The sequence below is a fragment of the Myotis nattereri genome (assembly GCF_964212035.1).
Source record: "Myotis nattereri genome assembly, chromosome: 8".
NCBI classification, from domain to species: Eukaryota; Metazoa; Chordata; class Mammalia; order Chiroptera; family Vespertilionidae; genus Myotis; species Myotis nattereri.
The window spans coordinates 56,820,464-56,846,417 of record NC_138083.1 but is presented as its reverse complement, the minus strand read 5'-3'; the positions used below and the strand labels follow the sequence as shown (position 1 = coordinate 56,846,417).

The following is a 25,954-nucleotide window of genomic DNA, read 5'->3' as shown; positions in this document are numbered from 1 at the left end:
GCCCACACTGCACCCCAGCCCGTGGCATCCTGCCGCGCTCACCATATCTCCACATGGGGACTCGGGCGCTATGATTCAGGCAGAGGAGGCGTGTGGGGACCCAGAGGCCCAGGTGCTACCCAGGGCCCAGAGGTCAGCTGGGAACCTGCCCTTCCACGCCAGATGCTCATGCTTTGATCTCTGGCCAGGCTTAGGGACCAAACCCATGCATGAATTTCATGCACTGGGTCTCTAGTCTTAAATGATTTTGCAAATATAGATCTTGGGGTAGGGGGCACTTTTTTTTTTAGTCCTCACCCAAGAATTTTTTTAAAAATTGATTTTAGAGAGGGGCGGGGGGAAGAGAGAAAAACATTGATGTGTGAGAGAGAAACATCAATCAGTTGCCTCCCACACCTACTGGGGATAGAACCTGCGACCTAGCCATGTGTCTGGACCAGGAATTGAACTGGCAATCTTCCGGTGTACAGGACAATGCTTCAACCAACGGAGCCACCTAGCCAGGGCTGTAGGGGGGAGGGGGAGGACTTTTAATCAAATTTAGATTATTCCTTAGGATTGATTCCAGAAGTGCAATTATTGTTTCAAAAAGAAACCTTACGGTTTTTGACATGCATAGTCATGCAGCTTTTTAAAAAGGCAGAAACAATTTATATTCCCACCAATAACATATAAGAATTCCCATTTCATCACATTCCTATCGGAACTTTGTATATTTTTTTTCTAATCTGCAAATTTGATAGGCAAAAAAATGCTACTTTGTCTTTGTTATTAATGAGGTTGAGCATATTTTCCAGTTATTTTAAAACTAGTTTTGTTTTTTTCCTTTTATGAATCATCTATGTCTGTTAACAAAGCATTCCTAATCAGACGCTCTGCTTACCAAGTTTTAAAATGTTCCTTAAGATGCTGTACAGCTTTTTCCAGCACATAGCTAACAAAGTTAGGACTCTCAGAACTTTCTTCAAGAGGGATCTTGAATGTGACATTGGGGGTAGGCAGAATGCTTAAGTCTATCATCGTTTCATCTTGTTTGGAAACGTTTCCTTGGTGAACACCTGGAACTACCTGAGAAGAAGGATTAAACAGTAAAAGATCACTAAATCCCAGTGCACAGTCAGGATTAATTTAATACCACATTGGTCAGGATAAGATAGGTTGTGCTGAGGTAACAAATTTGCCCCAATATTCCAGCGATTTCATACCACAAAAATTATTTCTCACTCATGCAACATGTCCATTATGGGCTCTGTACTAGACACTCAGGACCCTCATTGACAGAGGTATGTCATCTTCTAGCTGTAGCATATGGAACACGTGGCTTTCTTTGTGGCCTCAGTAGAGAAAGAGACCCTTCACTCTATCTCAGACTAGAAATAACACTTGCCATTTTGTTCACATTTCCTTGGCCAGAACTTGCCACCTGGCACCACTTAACTGTAAGAGAAGCTGGAAATGTGAGTGAGCAAATGGAACATTTGGTGAGTGCGACTGACTGTGCCACAAACATTAACATGATGCACCAAGTTTTATACATGTGCGTGTGGTTTTTATAAGAACCAGTAATCTGAAATGCATGATAGTGGCTGTCTTAATGAATTCTCAAGTGCATATACTTTGACTTTAAAACTTTAAATTTTTCTGATATGCAACTTGATATAATCTTAAGAGAACTCTTTGACATTTTTTTTTTCAAATAAAATCCCTTATAAATAAATTAAAGCAAAATATTAAGCAACCTGGGCATGTGCCCTGCCCGGGAATTGAAACAGTGACCTTTTGGTTCAAGGGTCGATGCTCAGCCATGGAGCCACACCAGCCTGGTGAGGTGAAACTTTTAAGGGGATGAGGCAAGCGAGATTGAGAAGAGGGAGAAGCCAGTCGAGGGTGTGGCCTCAGGTGACCTCTAGCCGCAGCCTGACCCTGCAGGGAGCTCTGGACCACAAACAGCCCCAAGGACAACGCTTTGGAGAAGGTGCCGGCTGGCAGTTAGCAGCGGCACCTGCCGGAGCTGGTAGCTGGATCCCCAGAGATCGGGACAGGTCACCAGCATTACATGCTGCCCAAAATATTGCACCTTCAATGGCTCTGTCCAGTGATTTTTGTATCCAGGTCTTTTTAAGAACCTGTTAATACTAACCTCACCAGGAATTGCTAACCTGCCTCCTTTGTTTATTAACGCAATGTGTGTGGCAGGGCAAGGGTAGTCAGGAAAGAAATGTAGTCACTGTTATTCTATCTAATAAAAGAGAAACATGGTAATTAGCGTACGATCGCTACCCTTCCCATTGGCTAATCAGGGTGATATGCAAATTAACTGCCAGCCAAGATGGCGGCCGACAGCCAGGCAGCTTGAAACTAACATGAGGCTTGCTTGCTTCAGTAACAGAGGAGGAAACCAACGTTCCCCGCCTGCCTTGCTGGCCTCTGAGCCTGCAGTTTTAGAAACATTGTAACAAATATAGAAGCTAAACAAAACCCCAGAAACCAGCTTTCAGCGAGCTGGGATCTCAGAGCTGGAGTTGATACAGAGTTTCGATTATAGAACCTAAACAAACCAGATACCTACTTTCAGCAGCTGAGGCCTCAGAGCTGGACCCAGAGCTAAAGCTGGCCCAGAATAAAAAAAAAAAAAGAAAAAAAGGAGCAGTTGGGAGCTTCAGTCCCAGCCTGAAAACACCCCTCAGCCCCTCACCCAGACTGGCCAGGCACCCCAGTGGGGACCCCCACCCTGAAGGGTGTGTGACCAGCTGCAAACAGCCATCATCCCCTCACCCAGGCTGGCCAGGCACCCCAGTGGGGACCCCCACCCTGATCCAGGACACCCTTCCGGGCAAACCAGCCAGCCCCCACCCATGCACCAGGCCTCTATTCTATATAGTAAAAGGGTAATATGCCTTCCAGCACCGGGATCAGCGGAGCCGCGAGGCCTCCCGGCACCGGGATCAGTGTGACAGGGGGCAGTGCCCAAACCCCCTGATTGACCCTGCTCTGTGTGTGACAGGGGGGAGCTCCCCAACCCCCTGATCACCCTGCGGCTCTGTGTGTGACAGGGTGTGGCGCCCCAACCCCCCCTCCCCCCCACGGGCCCTGCACTGTGACGGGGTAGAGCCATAACCTCCCCATCGGCCCTGCCCTGGGTGTGACAGTGGCGGCGCCCCAACCCCCTGATCCGCCCTGCTCTGTGTGTGACAGGGGGCGGCGCCCCAACTCCCCAATCGGCCCTGCTCTGAGCCCGACCAGGGGCTGCACCTAGGGATTAGGCCTGCCCTCTGCCACCCGGGAGCAGGCCTAAGCCAGCAGGTGGTTATCTCCCGAGCGGTCCCAGACTGCGAGAGGGCACAGGCCAGGCTGAGGGACCCCCCTCCCCCCCGAGAGCACAAATTTTTGTGCACCAGGCCTCTAGTATATCATATAAAAGGAGTTACTGATTGAATGTGAGAGACATGGTATAAATCCATGGCAATATGTTTTTATGTAAAGGTTAGTGTACATGTTTAATTTTCAAGGTGATTTAGCAGCTTATTATGTAAAAAACTAATAAGCGCTATAATTTACAGAGCTCTTGCTTTGTATAAGGGACCTATACTAATCGCTTTACAGATGTACATTTTAAAGCAGCTATTTTTAGTCCCATCTTTCAGGTAGAAAAACTGAGGCCTGGAGAAGTTGAGGAATTTTCCCAAATTTACTCAGCTGGCTAGTTTCTGAGTTAGCTTTTGGACTCAACTTGCTGAATCTGAGCCATATTGACCAAGATTTATTTATTTATTTATTTATTTATTTATTTATTTATTTATTAATCCTCACCAGAGGATATTTTTCCATTGATTTTTAGAGAGAGTGGAAGGGAGAAGGAGAGATAGAGAGAAACATCGATGTGAGAGAGACACATCGATTGGTTGTCTCCTGCACGTACCCCAACCAGGGCTGGGGAACCTGCAACCAAGGTATGTGCCCTTGACTGGAATCAAACCTGGGACCCTCCCGTCTGTGGGCCAATGCTCTATCCACTGAGCCAAACTGGCTAGGGCATGTTGGCCAAGTTTCTTCAAGGTTACCTGTATCAGTTATAGCACCACAGCTCTAAGCAGAATTGGCCATCTCTAGATTACCGAGTATTTTGTGTTTTAAATTGGTTTTCTTTCTAGAGTTTTCTGTTTTCTAAAGACCACGTGCACTACATTATATCAGGTTAGCCTGACTATAATCACAATGGAAACATGAATAGCCTCCTACAGGTTTTTTTCAAATACACAAATCAACAGAAAAATCAACATATGCACATGTAATCTCCATATCTGTTCTTGGGTCCTCCATTACCTTTCTGGAACTGAAGGTGTTCTCAGTTCCTAGAGTCTGGTTTTCCAGTTCAGTCACCCAGCCAAATTCCTCTCTCATCTTCTCCATCAGATATGCAGTGTCCTCCAGATGATGTTGAGTCACCTGGAGAATCTGCACGTACTGCTGATCGGATATGTTGACCAACTTAAGGGCCTCATCTACTTTTGTGTGCAGTTCAGGTACATCAGGGCAGTCTAACAAAGAAGAAAGTCATGCGGTAAAGGAAAAGGTCCATGACATTTGGAGTTAGGTGATGTGAGTCTAACCCTAGCCCGTTAGCTTTCCATCTCCAGCCTTATGACCTTGAGTGAGTTTTCAACGAAGTAAAATGGGCGGGAATGAATAATGTAAAGTGCCTGATCACGCAGTGTACAATGCAGGCTTAACAGATGTTACTCTTCCTTTTCCTTCTTTCTGTGCTGTCTCCGAAAGCCATTAGAGCTGCTCACTGATATTCTAATCAGGACACGTGGGGGAACACACTTCCTGCCACTTTGAAGTCGAGCACAACCTTCTTCAAAGAAATGTGTCTCACTTTGGGAGGAAGCCTTTGAGGACAGTTTGGGATTTACCATGTTCCCGGCGGTGGAGGCTCTGTCATCCTAGTGAGGAGATGTGGAGCAGGACCTCGCTCAAACTGTAACTGACACGCTGTAGAGTGAGAAATACTAGCAAACCTTTGTGTTTACAAGCCACTAAGATCCTCCAGTTCTTTGTTATTATTGCCTAACAGCCCATCCAAATAGTAACAGTGTTATAGGAGCTTATATAGGTGTGCTGATGAGTGGGTTAATATTGTGTAAAGATTATCTGTAGTTGTCTTTTTCAATTGGGAGGGAGTCTCAAGCTCCCGACTGCTCTGAACTCCAGTTCCGGGCAAGTCTCTGGGGACCCAGATTCATACGGGGAGAAACTGGACTGTCTGGCATCAGTCGGAACTTGAGGGCGGCTTCCTCTCAGAGGTGCTTGCAGCGATTACTGTGGGACACTGAGACCCTGGGGCCTCTTAGGGCAGGACTGAGGATCAGCCATAGCTGTTTGCTCCACCCTGTTGGTTCCCTGACACCCCACCCCACCCAAGCTGTGCTCAGAGGCTTTTGCATATGAATGGCCTGGGCCTTTGCAATCTAAAATTACCTAACAAACTGCAGCTGGGTCAGAGAGACCAAGATCATCCAAAAGAAGGCCCAGGGCCCCACAGCAGCTTGCATTGCTTCACAGCTGGGCCTCATCTAGGCACCTCCAAACCCCAAACAAAGAAGAGGAATCTGTAGATCTCTCTGTAGCTCCTGCTGGGTTGCTTCAGGAAGAGGCTAAATTAGCACCTCCTTAGAGATCCAAGAGCCAGTGTACCCAGTGGCCAGAGTGGGACCATCCAGATTACAACTCCTCAGATCCACAAGGGACACATTCAGGGGGAAGACTCAGTGAGCACCAAAGCCCCACTGAAGCAAGTCTTGCCCCATAAGGGTGTCTCTAGCACAGAAGTTCTCCCACAATAGATACAGCTGATTCTCACAGCCAATTGGCCTGGAGGTCAATTCCTCCCAGTGATACCTACAACAATCAAGGCTTAACTACAACAAGACTGTGCACAAAGGGATGCACCAAGAGTGTCCACCTCAGGTAATTAGGGAGGCTGAGCCACTGGGCCCTATAGGACACCTAGCACACAAAGCTACTCTGTCAACACAAGGGAAGCAGCCAAAATGCGGAGACAAAGAAACAGGTCACAAGTGACAGAAATGGAGGAAAGCAAACTACTGGATATAGAGTTCAAAACCATGGTTATAAGGTTTTTCAAGAATTTTCTAGAAACCGCCGATAAATTTAGTGAGATCCTCAATAAATCTAGTGAGACCCTTGAGGATATGAAAAAGGACCAACCAGAAATTAAGCATACACTGACTTAAATAAAGAATATTATACAGAGATCAAACCGCAGACTGGAGGATCGCAAGAATCAAGTCAAAGATTTGAAATACGAAGAAGCAAAAAACACCCAACTGGAAAAACAAAAAGAAAAAAGAATCCAAAAATATGAAGATAGTGCAAGGAGCCTCTGGGACAACTTCAAGCGTACCAACATCTGAATTATGGGGGTGCCAGAAGAAGAGAGAGAGCAAGGTATTGAAAACCTATTTGAAGAAATAATGACAGAAAACTTCCCCTACCTGGTGAAAGAAATAGACTTACAAGTCCAGGAAGCGCAGAGAACCCTAAACAAGAGGAATCCAAAGAGGACCACGCCAAGACACATCATAATTAAAATGCCAAAAGCAAAAGACAAAGAGAGAATCTTAAAAGCAGCAAGAGAAAAACAGTTAGTTACCTACAAGGGAGTATCCATACGACTGTCAGCTGATTTCTCAATAGAAACTATGCAGGCCAGAAGGGAGTGGCAAGAAATATTCAAAGTGGAGAGAGAAACCAAGATGGCGGCATAGGTAAACACCGGAGTTTGCTGCCTCGAACAACCACTTCAAAAATACAACTAAAAGACGGAACGGACATCATCCAGAACCACAGGAAGGCTGGCTGAGTGGAAGTTCTATAACTAGGAGGAAAGAGTAAAACATACCAAGACTCAGAGGAGGCGCAGTGCTGAAGTAAAATACTAAGGTGCGGAGTGCATGCGGAGCGGGCTGGCAGCTGAGGGCATGGTTGTTGTTTTCAATCGGGAGGGAGTCTCAGACTCTGAGCTCCAGCTCCGGGCGAGTCTCTAGGGACCCAGACTCATACGGGAGAAGCGGGACTGTCTGGCATCGCTCAGAACCCTAGGGCAGCTTTCTCTCCGTGGGGCTTGCAGCAATTACTGGGACACTGAGAAGCAGAGCCTCTGAGGGCAAGACTGAGAGCAGCCATAATTGCTAACCCCGCCCTGTTGATCCCGTGGGACCCGCCCCGCCCAAGCCCTGCAGGGACACTTTTGCTGGATAGCCTCAGGCAAAGGCTAGATTAGCACCTCCCTAGAGATCCAGGAGCCAGGAAGCCCAGAGGTCAGAGTGGGACCATCCAGTTTGCAGCTCTGTGGAACCATAAAAGACACACTCAGGGGGAAGATTCAGTGAGCACCAAAGCCCCATTGAAGCAAGTCTAGCCCCAGAGGGGTGTCTCCAGCACAGAAGTTCTCCCACTGCAGAAATATTCAAAGTGATGAATGCCAAGAACCTACAACCAAGATTACTTTACCCAGCAAAGCTATCATTCAGAATTGAAGGTCAGATAAAGAGCTTCACAGATAAGAAAAAGCTAAAGGAGTTCATCACCACCAAACCAGTATTATATGAAATGCTGAAAGGTATTCTTTAAGAAGAGGAAGAAGAAAAAGGTAAAGATAAAAATTATGAACAACAAATACATATCTATCAACAAGTGAATCTAAAAATCAAGTGAATAAACAATCTGATGAACAGAATAAACTGGTGAATATAATAGAATCAGAGGCATAGAAAGGGAGTGGACTGACTATTCTCGGGGGAAAGGGGTGTGGGGGGTGCGGGAAGAGACTGGAAAAAAATCGTACACCTATGGATGAGGACAGTGGCGAGGGGCGGGTAAGGGCAGAGGATGGGGTGGGAACTGGGTGGAGGGGTGCTATGGGGGGAAAAAAGAGGAACAACTGTAATAATCTGAACAATAAAGATTTAATTTTAAAAAAATACCAATTAGTAATTAACCCGCCAAATGGGAAAAGTTAGTGCCACTTTCCAAAAGAAAAGAGAAGTCACTTGGCTAAAACTTTGCTTTCTTAAGGGGAAGATTGCCTTCATCGGTGGGGTTTCTTTTCTTTTCTTTTTTTTCTTTTTTTTTTTGCAGCAAGAAAGAAGGAGTTGTCCTAATTTGTTCCTAGTTCTCTTTTGCACACAGTTGTGTTGGTTTGGTCTTCAACCATAAAAACTTGCACAGGAACAGGGAGGGAATTTTAAAAAAGGGAAAGAGTGATTTTTACCTACTTTTTAATAATAGAAGTTTATAAACTACACTGAGCACCTCCACCTGGAGATGAGCTCGCTAAAAAAAGTGCTTGAAGGGAAGCAAATAAATCCACGATGCTTGTAAAAGTGAGTTTTTATGTTTTGTTTGTTTGTTTTTTTACATCTGACCAGAATACTGTTGAAACCCTGAGAAAATAATAATTATTTACCTTCCCATAGATAATCCTGACATTTTTGGCATCTTGCATGACAGTGGAAACATCCTGATGAATTCTGGCCAAGTTCTCCACACAATCCTCTGTCCCGCACAGGCACTGTCTTTGAACTCAGGCCTCCAGGGTCAGCGTCTGCAGGTAACACAGCATTTACACGTCAGTGTCATTACAGTCTGTGCTTTCAGGGGGTGGATCACAATGCCATTTCTTTTTCTTACCGGTGCTTTCAAAATCGTCTTCCTGTACTTAATCAGAGGAGGGCATGTTGGTGCAACCACATGCTAAGACAATTTGATATCTATTGAAAGTTGTCTATATCCTCTAATTCAGCAATCTCATTACAAATTATTATTACTCATCATTGTGAGTACACTCCCTTTGCTCCACCCCCAGAAAGAATTTTATTTTCTGGAAGGAATCATGAGGAATTATTAACGGTAACTGTTGTTCAGAGAGAGACTTGATGGGGTAGGAGAGGACAGCTTTCATTGGTTTTGTTTCTTTGTATATATGAATTCTTTTAAATTTAGCTTATTTTTATCACTATTATTTCTGATGTCAGTGGGGTTAACTAAATAGGGGATTGTGCCTGGCCCGAGTGGCTCCGTGGTTGAGCATTGACCTATGAACCATGAGGTCATGGTTCTATTCTGGGTCAGGGCATATGCCTGGGTTGTGGGCTCGATACCCAGTGTGAGGCGTACTGGAGGCAGCTGATCAATGATTCTCTCTCATCATTGATGTTTATGTCTCTCTCTCTCCCCCTCTCCCTTCCTCTCTGAAATCAATAAAGATATATTTTTTTAAATATAGGGAATTGTAAGCCACTTTTTTCTTTAGATTTGTATTTTAAAATTTTAATAATTATTTTAATTTTTTAAAGCCATATTGTGAAATATGTTGTAGTTTTGAAGATATTAAAAATGTCTGTTTCTTGTCCAGTCAGCATGGCTCAGTGGTTGAGCATCAACCTGTGAACCAGGAGGTCATTGTTTGATTCCCGGTCAGGGCATGATCCCGGGTTGCAGGCTAGATCCCCAGTGTGAGGCATGCAGGAGGCAGCTGATCAGTGATTCTCATTATTGATGTTTCTATCTCTTCCTCTCCCTTCCTCTATGAAATCAATTGTGTATATATATATATATATATATATATATATATATATATATATATCCAGCACATTAAAATATATGTATTTTAAATGTCTGTTTCTTGCCTAGCTGGCATGGCTCAGTAGTTGAGCATTGACCTATGAAACAGGATGACAAGATTCAATTCCCGGTCAGGGCACATGCCTGGGTTGTGGGCTCAATCCCCAGTAGTGGGTGTGCAAGAGGCAGTCAATCAGTGATTCTCTCTCATCATTTATGTTTCTCTCCCTCTCCCTCTCCCTCTCCCTCTCCCTCTCCCTCTCCCTCTCCCTCTCCCTCTCCCTCTCCCTCTCCCTCTCCCTCTCCCTCTCCCTCTCTCTTCCTCTCTGAAATCAATAAAAGGAAAATATATATATATTTTTAAAAAAAGGAGCAAAGTTCAAAATGTCTTCTCATTAGATGGATTTTCTAGAGGCCATAGGTTTACTTTTCACTTACCACCTGTCCAGAAAAGTGATGGAAACCACATGTAAATATCCTCCAGCCCCTGCCTGCCTATCCTATATAAGAAAACCCTAATATGCAAATTGACTGAAGAGCAGAATGACTGCTCTCTATGATGCACAGTGACCACCAGGGGGCAGACGCTCAATGCAGGAGCTGCCCCCTGGTGGTCAGTGTGCTCCCACAAGGAGAGTGCTGCTCAGCCAGAAGCCAGGCTCATGGCTGGCGAGTGCAGCGGTGGTGGTGGTGGTGGTGGGAGCCCCTCCCACTTCCACAGCAACGCTAAGGACTCCTCAGGGGATGTTCAACTGCCAGCTTAGGCCTGCTCCCCACGAGTGGGCCTAAGCCGGCAGTTGGACATCCCCCAAGGAGTCCCAGACTATGAGAGGGTGCAGGCAGGCTGAGGGGACCCCCACCCACCCAGTGCATGATTGCTGTGCACCAGGCCTCTAATTTTCTTTTTTTTTTTAAATACATTTTTATTGATTTTTTACAGAGAGGAAGGGAGAGAGATAGAGAGTTAGAAACATCGATGAGAGAGAAACATCGATCAGCTGCCTCCTGCACATCTCCTACTGGGGATGTGCCCGCAACCCAGGTACATGCCCTTGACCGGAATCGAACCTGGGACCTTTCAGTCCGCAGGCCGACGCTCTATCCACTGAGCCAAACTGGTTTCGGCAACCTCTAATTTTTAATAAATAGCCTCATGTGTTCTGGGAAGAGAATGTTTACTTTGTTGAGCTTGCTGCATACCATCTGGTTAGGGTAGGGTTTATGGAGAAGGAAGAGTATAAAGGTATAACACTGGCTATTTTGCTTTTGTTTTTAATTTTTGCATTTATGGGGGACCCTGGATCTTCAAGTTACCACTGAGGTGAAGGTGGTTTGAGGGGCAGGGAGAAGGGGGCCCAGGAGCCAGCTAAGAGTAGGGGCTGGTGCCAGAGTGTGTGAACGGGGAGGACCCTCTTGCAGATTGGTGGAAACACACATTCTGAGTTGGTGGTGGAGGAGGGAGTTGCAGTGGTTAGGAAATTGTTTAGATTTCAACGGTCTGAGTTACTAGGACTCTTGTGCACATTTGAATGTAGCAACTCATGTGTAAGATTGCTACACAAAGTGAAAGCTAGGGTAGGAGGAGGGCATAATTTTGTTTCAATGAACATGTTCTTTATCGTTGGACTGTTATTCCAAGACAATTGATAGCTATATAAAAATGCAGGCAAAACTTATCCAATATCATCCCCGCATTGATATATTTAGTGTGTTGGCCTTATGTTGTCCTGAATATTTGGTGAACTTGGAATCTCAGAATGGAATACCAGATGAAACACCTGACTTACCAGAAAAGTCCACCAGACCCTGAAATAGAACCTGATGACAATTCCAGTAACGATGGCTGTTCTCTCAAGGAACAATGGGACGGGAAGGATGTAATGCGTTTTTCCTGGCTGCAGCTTCTGACAGTGTGAGGGAAGCCCCTCCTCCATAGAGGCCTGCTATGCAATGTCGGGGCAACTTGGAGAATTTGATTCAAATGTTGCCAGTGACGGCTGATATAATTGGAAAATAGTCAGCTAGAAGGAGCCCCTTTTTTCCTACATACAAAAATCTGTATATAATTAACATGTACAAGCTGATGAGTTTGGAAATAAGTATACACACATGCAATCATCCTCACAATCTATGCCATAAAATTAACCATCAACTCAAAAATAATTTCTCCTGCTCTCTTATTTATTATCATTATTATTGTTGTTATTATCAAGAACTCTTAATATAAGAGCTACCCTCTTAGCAATTTTTCAAAGTGTCCAATAGAGTATTGTTAACTATGGGCAGCATGCTATGCAATAGATCTCTAGGGCTTACTCATGGTATATAACAGAAACTTTATTCCCTTGGACCAACATTTCCCCTTCCACCCTGCACCTGGCTACCACCATTCTGCTCTTTGCTTCTAAGAGTTTGACTAGTTTAGATTCCGCATATAAGCGAGGGCATACAGTATTTGTCCTTCTGTGTTTGGCTTATTTCACTTCACATAATGTCCTCCCGGTCCATTCGTATTGTCATAGTTTATTTTTCCTGCCAGAGGGGAGCAGCCTTTTACTTGGCCTAGTGGTCGGTAAGAAATAAGTCCAAGGAGACACAGATCTCACAGTTGGCCCCCGCGGCCACTCATTGCTGAGATGCTGCGTCCCAGCCGCTCTATAGAAGCCCCAAGATGTTTTTCCCTTCTGCCTTGAAACATAAAGCAGAATTGTTTTTCCAACATGAACTATTAAGACGTGGGCATGAGCAATATTGGTAGAAAGCAATTCTTTTTTTTTTTCCTAAGTCCTCACCCAAGGATATTTTTTTCCATTGATCTCGAGAGAGACTGGAAGGGAGGAAGGAGGGGGAGAGAGACACACACACATGGATTGGTTGCCTTCCCCACGCGCCCCTACTGGGGCTGGGGAACCTGCAACTGAGGTATGTACCCTTGACCAGGAATCAAACCCGAGACCCCCTCAGTTCATGGGCTGAGGCTCTAACCACTTTGCCAATCAGCCAGGGCAGTAAAGGCAATTCCTATCTTTTACAGAAATTCCTATTTCTGTACGTTTGGGTTTGCCTGTGAGCATTTTCTGGGGTTTTGTGTATACATGTTATGATGTAAGGAATTACAGTAGTGACGCAGAGGAGGCCATGGAGGGCACTAAATATGACCTGGTTTTCTGTGACACTAGGCTTCTTACCACACTGGGAGTTGAGGAGACTGATTTTAAGTAACTCCTGGGTGTTCCAGCAGAATCGAGCTGAGCGTCTACATGAGTCTTAATGAAGGAGGAAACCTCTTCCCCCGCGAAGTTCTCACTCTACCATTTTCTTTCTCAGCTTTGAAACTTTGTTTTAATGACAGAACAGCCCCACAGAGCTCTGGAGGAGGATGGGAGAGGGATGGTGTTTGGCAGATTTCAAAGCTTCCCTAAGGCTCTGAAACTTCGATTCTCCAGAAATTGCCACTCTCAGAAACATTGTACAAGGACTTAGAAATGTCTAGCATTCCCACAGCTAAATAAAACTTGACTTTAGCATGAACATCTAAGTGAAAATAATCTTTTAATACTTGCCTTGGTGTTTTGGCCAGTCCTCCATGGCATTCAGTGTCTCAGCGACGGTGGTACTGAGACTTCGGTAAATGGAGAGACTGAAATCACAAAACAGCTGGAAGAGGCCGAGATCATCCCAGCTCTGCACGAGATCAGCTTTTTTGGTTGGCTCTTTGAATAAAGCTGGGAAAACGTAAGGCTCAATTACATCTGTATCTGACATGAAATATGACCGAAAATCCTGGTCAAATTCTCGCTCCATCTGTTTGAAGACGTTAAAACTCCTGTTAAAGAGACATCTCACGTCCACGGTCAGTTGGCTGAACATGTGCTCTATTTGGGTCACTTGTGCCTCTTCCTCCAGGACCTTTTCAGCGACAGGGAGCTCTTTTTCCTTCTCTTCATGGAGAGGAAACAGGAATTGATATATCTTCCTAAAAAACTGTCCCATCTGTGGGGTTGGGGACAGAAATGGAATAGAATTTTATTTTCTTTCTGGGCTATTTTTTTATTGTAAATTTTAAAGTAAACTGACAGTAGTTCTAAAGCAAGAACAAATCTGGGCAAACTACGAACAGGTAATTCAATGGAAGGTAATTCATTAACACTCTGGTACGAGCTTTGACTTTGACGGTGGAAATAGGATCTGAAATTCCTTTTGGTTTACGTTTGCCTATCAAAGGCCTAACAAGGCCAAGTTTTCAAGATTGTTGGCAAGCCCCAGGCTGGCGGTGGTTGGCATGCCGTGGTCCCAAGGGCACAAAGAAGGCTCTGGTCTCACCTCTATGTTAGTGTCTTAGTTCTTCCCCTTTCCCCTTCGGTGGACTATCATTAGTGTCTTTATGTTCTCCTCTTTCTCATCTCATCAAAACATTCACACTGAAGTGTAGATGCCTAGTACCACTAAACAGGTTACTTAGGATGGTGACTCGTTTGCAGTGAGCAAAGCCCTCGTAGCTGTAGTGAAAGGAATGACGCTCTAATTATAGAACTCCCTGTTCCTTGGGAGGAGAGCTTCCAGCACTCACACCATGTCCTGCTGCATCTACAGGACAGCTAAGTTTGTGCCAGAACATATTGCCTTTATATGATAGTGATATGGCTGCTACGTTGCGTGTTACGGAACTTATCAACTACCGAACATCACTGCTGTAGCATCTCACTGAGGTTCAAAGAATTCTTCAGAAATTCTTAGAGGACTCATGCCTTTCTCAAAAAGTAATCTGGGTGGATCATCTGCCTCTCCCTCTGCCAGCTTCTGTTTACCTGAATCCATTTATAAAAGCAAAGCTTTAAAGAGCCAAGAAATGTTCATAAGACCACACAACCAGCACAGATAGGAACGGTCTCCCAACCTCCTGACTTCCCGCCAGTTCTTATTCCACCATATTCTGGTGTATTCGAGAGTGGCAATAAAAGCAGAGCAGATGCAATTAACAGTGGAGGCAAATGAATGTGGCATATGATCATCCTCAGGGTTGTTCCCTCTATAATTGGGTATGGCACTGCCAAGCCAGGAGCACACTCTAATTAGTGCATGCTCTAATATGCAGAGGGAAATTTCACTCCATTTCATATTCAACTCACTTCGTGAAGGGGAAGGGAATTCAGGCCAATAGAGTAGGAGACTTTTGTGGGGCAGAGCTCATCATATTCAGGTCACCTCCCTCTGCGATTCCCTCTGCCCAGAAGACAGCCACAGGGGACAAAAAAAGAAAACACGCCAGTCCTATAAGACATGCATGGGTAGGCTCAAGGGGAGCACTCGTCTGTGTGTGTGTGCACATGTATGTGCAAGCTCCAATGGAGGGTAAGCCCATTGAAGGAGAGATTCGGGAGGCAGAGAACGTCTTCAAATGTTTGGCCTCCAGGGGAAAAAATTAAAGCAGCTTGAAATCAGAGACTATAATACTATTATTTTGAGAATGCAATTCAGCAACATTTATTGGATATCTATAATGCTTTAATGAAGATAAACGGAGTATGGTCCCTGCCTTTATAGAGCTTACAATCTAGTGGGAATGTGTTCACAAATAATACATACAAGGCAGACAGCGTTAGGGTTTCATTCACACAGTGTCTTTAAAGGGAGGGACAAATACTGAATGGCTGTTCTAACTTATAAATTGTGCAGGCCAGGCGAATCATACATAAACATGAATTTAGATTCTAGATTGCAAAAGGCCAATATCATATCAGGCATCTCTATTCTAAGTATTAATATAAATTAAAATTTTAAAAGTAAGTTGAAGAAGATACCTTACGAACTTCAAAATCGTAAACTCTTTTATTCCCTTACCACATTTCCCAGAGAGGACCAACTAGGTTGGTGAGTTGTATAAAATCTCACACAGTCACTTTGCAAGCAAGACTTGCATTCGTCCCAGGAATCTGTCAAAGACTCCTGGCACAGCCTTTCTTCCTCTTCCAGATGTTCTTGAACTTCGTTCATAAGTTTCAGGGCCTCCTAATGAAAAAGTGGAAACAAACATCCTATTTGCATTTCATGACTCTATGTATACTTTAGTTGATTTCACTCTTTAAAAATACCCCAATTCTAGACTACTCCTTCATTCCTTCTTCAGGCCCCTAGCAGCCGACGGATCTACCCCAAAGAAAGCTTTCTCTTCAATTAGGGCACTGATGGGTTCCTACTGAAGACTGTGAAGAGCTTACCCATCTGTTCATCTATTCACTCACTGGATACTTACTGAGTGCTTGCTATGGGACAGACATCACTAGATGCAGTCCCTAATTTGGGGAACAACAGTAGCATGTTTACTTGTCTGTCTTCATATCTAGTTCTTGAGGGCTGTAGAAGGTAGTTTTAAGGCTTAGAAAACTGACACGTTAATCTATTTCAGTTATGCCGCCTTTAATTTTTGTAAGTTTTTAACGCTGCAAGAAAGTGCAGGTCTTGTGTATCAAATCAAGTCTTCCTATTCATAATTCTCATGCTGTACGCTTTGCACCTTTATTCTTCTTGTCCATATCCCGAGCACGCCCCCTTGTGGCGACTTGCTGCACTTGGCCAGTCCCGCTCTGGGTGGTGAGGAGCCCAGCAGAAGTGACATAGTCCGTAAGAACTTCAGCCCTGTCCCCTGAGCTCCTCTCAGGCTGCCCCACCTCCCCCTGCCCCCCACGCCCGTCCCCTGGCCTCCCTTCAAGCGCGGACTTCTGAGGGCAGGCTGCCTCCAGGCCCGAGGTGTAGTTCAGGGGAACTATGGGGAGCAATGGACCCAGCCTTTAGAAGACAGCGGCAGAGCTAAGGGCCACTCCCTTAAGTGAAAACTACACGAGGAGGCAGCTACACACTAATTATTATTAAAAATAATTTAGTGTGTGTCTTCAACTAGTGAAAAAACAAGAATTCACCCTTTTCTGGCATATGAAGCCCAAAGAAACACCTGGGCGCCGACGATCTTCGGCATCTCCGTTGCTGGGCCTGCATGCTCAGCTGCCCCCATGGCAGGATTGCGAGGCTGAGCCAGGGGCATTTGCCGTGTCCCACATTAGAACCGGCAGGGCCCCGCCTGCTGAATGTACCTTGTGACCCAGACAGGGCTTTCTTATCTCCCTTGCGGAGCAGCTCTAGAACCCTACATCTTCCCGCGGGAGGGTGCCTCACCTTGGCAGGCAGCGATACCACCAGCTTTTCTCAAGTCCCAGTTTTATTTATTTATTTATTTATTTATTTATTTATTTATTATTTATTTATTTTTAATATATATTTTATTGATTTTTTACAGAGAGGAAGGGAGAGAGATAGAGAGTTAGAAACATCGATGAGAGGGAGAGACATTGATCAGCCGCCTCCTGCACACTCCCTACTGGGGATGTGCCCGCAACCAAGGTACATGCCCTTGACCGGAATGGAACCTGGGACCTTTCAGTCCGCAGGCCGACGCTCTATCCGCCCAGTTTTAAATATTCTGCTTGTTGTCATCATAAATCTAAATCCCAATATTTCCAATTCCAAACTACAGTCACTGCCCTTGGGCAAATAGGAATTAAAAATAGGATCTGCCATTTAAGGTTTTGTATTAAGTGAGATAAGCAAGCAAGGCATTAAGCAAGTTATTTGTAGTATTTCCTAGTTTTCTTCCACTGGCCCCCCAAGTGCATAACAAAAACTAATACCGAATCACGTCCCAAGTTTTGGCAGTGAAATGTTGCCATGGAGGAGGTAGCTCTCTGCTTTAGGAATGCCCTGCCCATCCCTTCCATTTCCCCCCTAAATGTCTCACCCACTGACAGTCTATATCAATTCCTGTAATTTACAGCTTATTAAAGTCCCATCTGAACCTGGAGTGGGGGCAAACTAAGCCAATAGTGTTTTCCAGTTTAGTAAGTTTCCGATGTTCTCACTGAATATTAATAGGAAGGGACTGAGGAGGGGGATTGATATGATGCTGGGTCAACTGAGGATGGGTGGTGCTCAGTACTGGGATATGGGGGGCACCAACCCCATGTATACCAATTCATAGTTTGTCTAAAGTCTCCCCTATTCTAGGTTTAAAGTAATTTTAGGAGATTTAAGGTTAAACAAGTTTTTCTTTTAAAAGATTAACTTTTTTAATTGAGTGTCCAGATCTTAAGAATGTGATTCAGCCCTAATCAGTTTGGCTCAGTGGATAGAACATCGGCCTGTGGACTGAAGGGTCCCAGGTTCGATTCTGGTCAAGGGTATGTACCTTGGCTGCGGGCACATCCCCAGTGGGGGGTGTGCAGGAGGCGGCTGGTCGATGTTTCTCACTCATCGATGTTTCTAACTCTCTATCGTTCTCCTTTCCTCTTTGTAAAAAATCAATACAATATATATATATATTTTTTAAAGAGTATGATTCAAGGAATTTTTATACAATAAAGAAAAATTAAAATTTTATGAGTCCTAGGATTCTTTAGGGCCAGAACTGAAACCAACCCCTGCTTACTTGACCCACCCTAACTGGAGCATTGTCTTCATAGGACTACCCCCTGGGCTTGCCAGGAGGCTGGGCAAAGGGGGAAAAACAAAGCCACTGGGGCCCACAGGCAAAGCACCAGCCGACTTTCTCCCCAGCCATTCAGGACAGTGTTGGGTTAACCTGTTAACATCTCGAACCACACTTTCCTCATTTGTAAATGAAAGTAATGTTTTACCCAGGTTTTGGAAGGATTACTAGTATATGTGATAATGTTTTATTTCATTTTATTTTAAAAAATACATTTCTATTGATTTCATAGAGGAAGGGAGAGGGAGAGAGAGATAGAAACATCAATGATGAGAGAGAATCATGGATTCGCTGCCTCCCACACTGTGGACGGAGCCTGCAACCCGAGCCTGTGCCCTGAACAGGAATCAAACCGTGACCTCCTGGTTCATAGATCGCCGCTGAGCCACGCCGGCCGGCATATGTGATGATGTTTTACGCGTGGCCTGTAAGTGACATTTGGTGTCATTAGTCCCGGTGGCCAGGCTCACAAGCCCACCAGGGAAGAGTGAAGCTCAGGGGCTTGCTTCCACACTTTCCTCAGGAAGGAGTTATTTTCATTTCCTAAAAATCTTCTGCTTGCTGCCAAAAGGAAGGAGGGCTTTCGGTTGCTGGTCAGGCAATCTCCTTTCCTTGCCGGGGACCGGCAGGATGTGGGGTGGAGGAGTGGTGACAGGCCACCCCAGCTTTGTCGCACAGCCCCGCTCCCATAGCTCACTGGCCCGGAGGCCTCCGTGCCGGGAGGGGGCGAGAATCCCAGCAGCCACCTGAGACTCGGTGGCCTCCACCTTCACAGGTGCAGGGAGGAAATACTAGAACTTCTATTTGTATTTTTTAAATTTAAAAATTGACTCTGGGGAGGAAAAATTGGGAGTTGTTTAATGAGTGCAGAGTTTCAGTTTTGTGAGATGGAAAGAATTCTGGAGATTGGCTGCCCAGCCACGTGAATGTACTTAACGCTACTGAGCTGTACACTTAAAAGGAATGAAGATGGTACATTTTATATTCTGTGTATTTTACCAGAGTTTTAAAATTATTTAATGAAAACACATTTAAAAAGTAATTTCCTCTTAATGTTAACATTTAAAATGTTCCCTAAGTTCTGTTTGTTAAAGTTTTGATCTCCTCTTTGATTTAAAGGGTAATACTGGAAAACAATTTTTAAAAAAATGTTTTAATTGTTTTGAGTTTTATGTTAATGGTTAATGCTATTAAACTATGAGCCACGCAATGTCTATAATTTAGAAATGTATTGAGCGTCATAATTGTAACACATGGACAATTTTTAACATCTTCCATGGACATTTGAATATAATGTGTATGCTCTGTTGGCAAGGTACATGGCTTGAACCACAGCTTTCAGGTCAAGGTATTTGAATTTTAAAAAATGGTCAGGCTGATGTACTATTCCATACCCTGGTGCTCTGTTGTGTGCTGTGTCAGACCAGTGCACGAGGCCCTCGGCCTGTGAGGAGCCTGGGGGAGGAGGGTCCTCGCATCCCAGAAGCACTGACATTGGCGTCCCCTCTCTCTGTTCACTTGCAGCCAATTGCAATGAGTTGGGCTTCAGAAGACTCAGTTACATGATGGTTTTTATTGTCTGTCTTAACTAAACTAGCCCTCACTAACTGGACAGGAGGCTAAAAACCCAGCAGGTTATGAATAATCTCAGCTCAGCAAGACAAGAAGCAAATGGCAGAGCTGACACTTCTTCGTTCTTCACTCTTTATCGGTGACAGATAGGAATCTGACGATCTAATTGAACCTGGCACGTGGGCTAAAATATTTCAAAATATCTGGATTATTTGAAATACAAACTTACTCCCCCCCCCCCCCCCCAGCTAACCACAAACCTCATCCTAAGTGTATTTTGTGCCTTGAACTACTAGTAGGTGGTGGTAACTCATGTTTTTAATTTATAAATAAATTAATATGCATAATGTTTAGGAGTGAATGCTAACAAATATTTTAGGAATAGGGATAGGAGATCAAAAAACTTGGCGGACCACTGATCTAGCCAAAAACTCGCTGAACACTTCTGACTCAATATTCTAACTCAAAAGGAACCAAGGATAAGGCATTTTTTAGAAAGCAGCATTCCTAAACAGAGATGAGTCCCCACAATTCCTGGGTCTGGAGCCCTGCAAAGGCCTATTCTACAAGGAATATGTTCTTTGAAGACATTTAAAATTTCTTCAATAAAAGCTGCTCTCCAAAAAAACCTCTATTGTTAGGGAAAATAAATAAGTCATCAATTGCCCTTGTAAGTGCAATATTTATATATATGCAATATTAAGAACAGATGTTATTTTCAATCACTGTACCTGTTTTTCCACTCTGCATTTCTTCAGGGTTGTCATTAGATTAGTATGTTCCTCCTCTCTCCCTTCCATCATGATTTTCATCTGCTTCATACCAATCAAAGCCTTCTTCACCTCTTCACCAACATCTGTATCGCCAGGCTCAGAAAAACCTAAAAGATATGTTGCTGCTTTTTTCTTTGAGATCTGATTAGATTACAATGTATCTGTATCAAAATACAATGAATTTACCCATTTTTTTCTGTGTCTTCTAGATAGATATTTAATTGTCCTTTTATAGCATCAGACTCTGAAAGCAGATCATAATGAATTAGCTGTCAGCTGCCACGTGGACCCAGCTGCCACATGGATAACACCTTCTGTTCCTCACTGCTGAGCTCCCGACCACTCAGAGTTCATTTAACCTCAGTTTTGCCATTTTACTCGGGGCCTTCTTTCATTTACCCATTTGATTTCTTTCACTTAAAGCTCCAGTGTGTTTGTATTATAGAAAAGCTTGAATTTTCTTCACAATTTATGTTAAATACCCAACTGGGAACCTCAAACCCAGTGAACAATTTCCCTTTCTCTCAGCTTCAATTACCTTCCCAGGAGGCATCAGACCTAGAAAGTATTTCATTTACTGCAAGATTCTTTTTTTTTTTTCCAAAGATTTTTTAAAAAAATATATTTTATTGATTTTTTACAGAGAGGAAGGGAGAGAGACAGAAAGTCAGAAACATCGATGAGAGAGAAACATCGATCAGCTGCCTCCTGCACATCTCCTACTGGGGATATGCCCGCAACCCAGGCACATGCCCTTGACCAGAATCGAACCTGGGACCTTTCAGTCCGCAGGCCGACGCTCTATCCACTGAGCCAAACCGGTTTCGGCAATGCAAGATTCTTTAATAACCTACTGGACAGCCCTGACCAGTTTGGCTCAGTGGATAGAGCGTCGGCCTGCGGACTGAAGGGTCCCAGGTTCAATTCCAGTCAAGGGCATGTACCTTGGTTGCAGGCACATCCCCAGTAGGGGGTGTGCAGGAGGCAGCTGATCGATGTTTCTCTCTCATTGATGTTTCTAACTCTCTATCCCTCTCCCTTCCTGTCTGTAAAAAATAAATAAAATAAAATAAAAAGTTTCCTTAAAGATCAAATTAAAAAAAAAAAAAACCTACTGGACATCTCTTACTCAATTTAATAATCCCTTAGTGAGTATAAAGTTCATTATAATTCTCTCCACAATAGCCAACGTGGCTTCCTAAAGACCTCATTCTTGCCTCCAAATTTAGATCTCCCCCAAAAAGCAACGTTTTAACTCACAAATTGTTCTGAGTGTTAAGTACCCAAAACATATATTATCAAGCAAAGGTCAGAAGTTAATGAACACAGACCAACCAGATTCAATGCCATTATAACCCATTCTCTCACTATCTCAAGGATAACTGCACAGAATACTTTAATTGTTTAAATTTTTCCAATGCTAGAAAGGAATTTCACTGTTCATTAAAACCGTGCTTCGAGGACACCAAACATCTGGATGATACCAAGAAATGCAGTAAAAAAGTTGGCAAGTTTTATCTGTGTGATAGCAAACATCTGGATGTAGGAATGTTCTCAGATGCTCAGTTGGAATTTTCTATTTTTATCCAGATGTTCGGCGTCACGTCTACTTGGTTTGAGTGCCCAGAGAACATCTCACCATGAAACCAGGGGCCGTCATGAATACGATTATCTCTCCACTGTAAATCACTGTAAGTGTAGCCGGACATGCAAACAGGACATGGCACAGACAACGAAACTAAACATACCCTTCGGGCTTCCATGGACAGCAGCTTTGTCCTTCCAAGTAGGTGCACAGTGACAATCTTTCAGCCATGGCAGATACACAATAAACACCAGGAGTGGCAGCTTCATGTTCCCGCTGTCACTGCCAAGGAAACATAAACCTGCATCTAATGCCTGCCATTAGGTTAGTTTCTGTTGGCACCCATTGAAAACACATGGTGATGCAAAGCATTTTTCTGTCAATATTTCTTTATGACTTTAGACAATTCATAGGCCTGAGACATAGGAAACCTGAACTATAAATTATAAAAAATAGAGACAGCCCAGGTCTCCAGTTTGTTTACATTCTTTATGACAGTTAAATAAGGTCATCACCTGAAGTGCTTGAAATGTAAGGTAACGGATAGTATGGCTCACAGCCCCATAGAATCCAAATACCATTTTATTTCCTTGTCAACAGTGAACTCCCCCAAACACAGAATTAGTTAAAATATACCAGAGGGATTTCCCCCCTCCAATTCTGAACCTCAAGTGAGTTTTCACCTAGATGGTTAAATACTTTTTTAAAAACAACTTTATTTTTTTTTTATGCAACAAAGCAGCCTCACACATTTTCTCATAGTTATAAAACCCATCAATATATATAAATCACTCATAGTTACATGTTTTTCTTCTTAGATAATAAATTTCCTTTTAGATTTAATTTCATATACATTAATTATAAACACTTAAAATGCAAATGGTTAAAACCTTACAAAGGAAAGCTAAGTGAATTAAAACAACTGTATGCTTTAATAAAGTTAAATCTATAAAACGTTAGATGACCTTAATTCTTCCCAAACACACAAAAACCTTCCATTATTTAGTCAACATTAGGAATGTCTTTTAAATATAATAATAAAATAACATCAGTACTAGTAGTTAAAAAATTATCATATTTTACATACATCTACATCTATTATTTGAACGAACTCTTCTCTTTCTATTATGATCCTATTTAGCAAATGAAACTTTTAAATATATTTACCACTAACTGCAGTATCTCTCCAGTGAGGTTACCACCAACTCCTTGAAGGACCTTCACTTTTCTCTAATTTAATTTTCATCCGTGTCAGGGATTTAGCCTTGTTCTATGAGTTTGATGACACAGTTTTTAATCCTATTAACCTAACATTTTGAGATTAAGAATATGGTTTAAAATTTGGTAGGACTTAGAAAGAAACGCTAGAGGGCGCACTGTGCACATGGTCAGGAACAATGACCTCAAGTTACTTTATTTACACAAATGTTTTGGTAGGACTCATTAAAGCCATAAAAATATTTTTTCAGTTTGAAATTTATGATATGTATATTCCTATATAGACAAACAAATTTATTTTATTGGAAGCATAAGCAACAATATGAAAGAGAGTATGTAAACTCTTAGATAAGACACTGAAGATTATTTATATAGTTGTTTGGCATTTTTGGATTAGATGCAAACACATTTCAACTAGATAAAGTAATAAAATTTAGCACATAAAAATGCAAGAGGCCCTGGCTGGTTTGGCTCAGTGGATAGAGCGTCGGCCTGCGGACTGAAAGGTCCCAGGTTTGATTCTGGTCAAGGGCATGTATCTTGGTTATGGGCACATCCCTGGTGGGAGGTGTGCAGGAGGCAGCTGATCGATGTTTCTGGCTCTTTATCCCTCTCCCTTCCTCTCTATACAAAATCAATAAAATATATATATTTTTAAAAAGAAATCAGTTTTAAAAAATGCAGTAGGTAAGTATTTCAGCCTCTCTACAATTTGGTAATTGATTAGCTGAACTGATAATGTGACCTCTTAGTAATTCATTTAAAAACAACTTAGTTGTTAGTCATCATAGCCAGGTATAGACTCTACAGCGATGGGCCCCTCTGGCTACTGAAATATGAAGATTGTCTTGGGCCCCTTTGAAGGTTCTGAGGGATTAGCCAATCCATAGTGATTATGTGCCCAGTACTTTCTAAGCGGGTTAGATGGACAGCTCTGAACCGGTCTACCTGCATTTTGAGGTCCCTGAGAAGTTGGTCCCTGTGTTTGAGCAATCTGTAGTCTGGAGTTTATGTCTGCTCCACTTGGGCACTGGGATGAGCAATTACAGGACACACAGAGGCCAGCTCACACCCCATTTTGGCTGTTTTAGTTGGAAACCTCTTACTGCTCTTAGAAAAGAGATCAGCTCAAAGCAAAACTTGAACTATGATTTTAAGTAACCTTATTGAGCAACTACAATTCACATCTATAAACAGAGGTGTTCTGTCCTGAGAGATGACCCGATGGCCAATGGAGGAAGCAGCCCTGTAGGTATTTTTCTCAGGAAGAGAGAACACTGTTCGGGAAAGGTCAGTCATAGGAGACTATCCAGCACTACGCTGACCCTGAGAACTCCTTTCAGTAGTTTGCTGTTGTCTAAGTTTGGGCCTACTTGAGGTCATTCATGGCTGACATCTGCACACTCTTTTTCAGCAAACCCAAATTTTGTTGAAAATGGAGTTATTTAGGCAATTCAGTGGCTCACCCTCTACTGGCAGGCACTAACCACCAGGAGGCAGACATTCAATGCAGGAGCTGCCTCCTGGTAGTCAGTGCACTCCCACAGGGGGAGCTCTGCTCAGCCACAAGCCAGGCTGACGGCTTTGAGCACAGAGACAGTGGTGGGAGCCTCTCCTGCCTCTGCGGCAGCACTAAGGATGTCCGACTGTGGCTTATGCTCACTCCCTGTGGAGAGCGGACCTAAGCCATCAGTCGGACATCCCCCGAGGGCTCCTGGGCTGCCAGAGGGATGTCTGTCTGCTAGCTTAAGCTGGCAGGTGGACATCTCCCAAGGAGTCCCGAACTGCAAGAGGACACAGGCTGGGCTGAGGGGACCCCCTCCTGAGTGCATGAATTTTCATGTACCAGGCCTCTAATATATATATGAAGGGAGAGAGCCCACCTTTATGGCAGCCACAGGCCCCCGGTCTCCTCAGGGGTGACCTCGCCCAGGGCACAGGCTGCCTCCGCTGGCGGAAGCCGGTTGCTGAGGGTTGGAATTACACAAACATTTTTAGTGAAAGCAAAATGGGGCAACGCGGTTGCGGCCATCGGGGATGGAGCTCAGGCGAGGCAGGGCAGGCGCCATGCCTGTGTCATGGCAACTACAGCAACCTGGCGGCAGGGGCGGGGGGGAGGGGTTGGCCTTGGGGGGCCTGTGAGGAGCCCAGGCTGCCGGCTCCATTCCTGGGCAGGAGTGGAGGCTCTGGCCCAGCTGGTTCTGCGAAAACCTCGAGGGCGGGCACCTGGCGGCTCCCAGAGCCTCCTCAGCGTAATTTCTTAATCACACCCCGCCAGGAGCCCTGGAGCCATGAGCCCCTGGGGACTCCCGCCTTGTGTGTGTGTGTGTGTGTGTGTGTGTGTGTGTATATATATATATATATATATATATATATATATATATATATATGATTGATTCAGAGGAGAAGGGAGAGAGAGAGATAGAAACAGCAATGATGAGAGAGATTCATTGATTGGCTGCCTCCTGCACGCCCCCTACTGGGGATCGAGCCCACAACCCAGGCATGTGTTCTGACTGGGAGTCAAACCTGGGACCTCTTGGTTCACAGGTGGATGCTCAATCCACTGAGCCACCACAGCCGGCCGGCTGATAGCTTGAAGTTCAAAGCTCAGCATGATCT

At 44.0% G+C, this 25,954-nt stretch overlaps 1 protein-coding gene across 1 annotated transcript; it reads right to left on the bottom strand.

The window, feature by feature from the left end:
* Window positions 1-879: 879 nt before the first annotated feature.
* On the bottom strand, window positions 880-22,383 carry CLUL1 (clusterin like 1; the record flags this gene model as incomplete). Its single annotated transcript, XM_081097741.1, is given in 8 exon segments — window positions 880-1,068; window positions 4,324-4,538; window positions 8,492-8,629; window position 13,208; window positions 13,210-13,641; window positions 15,490-15,657; window positions 20,488-20,636; window positions 22,278-22,383. Coding segments are annotated over 8 exon segments (1,398 nt in total).
* Window positions 22,384-25,954: the final 3,571 nt, after the last annotated feature.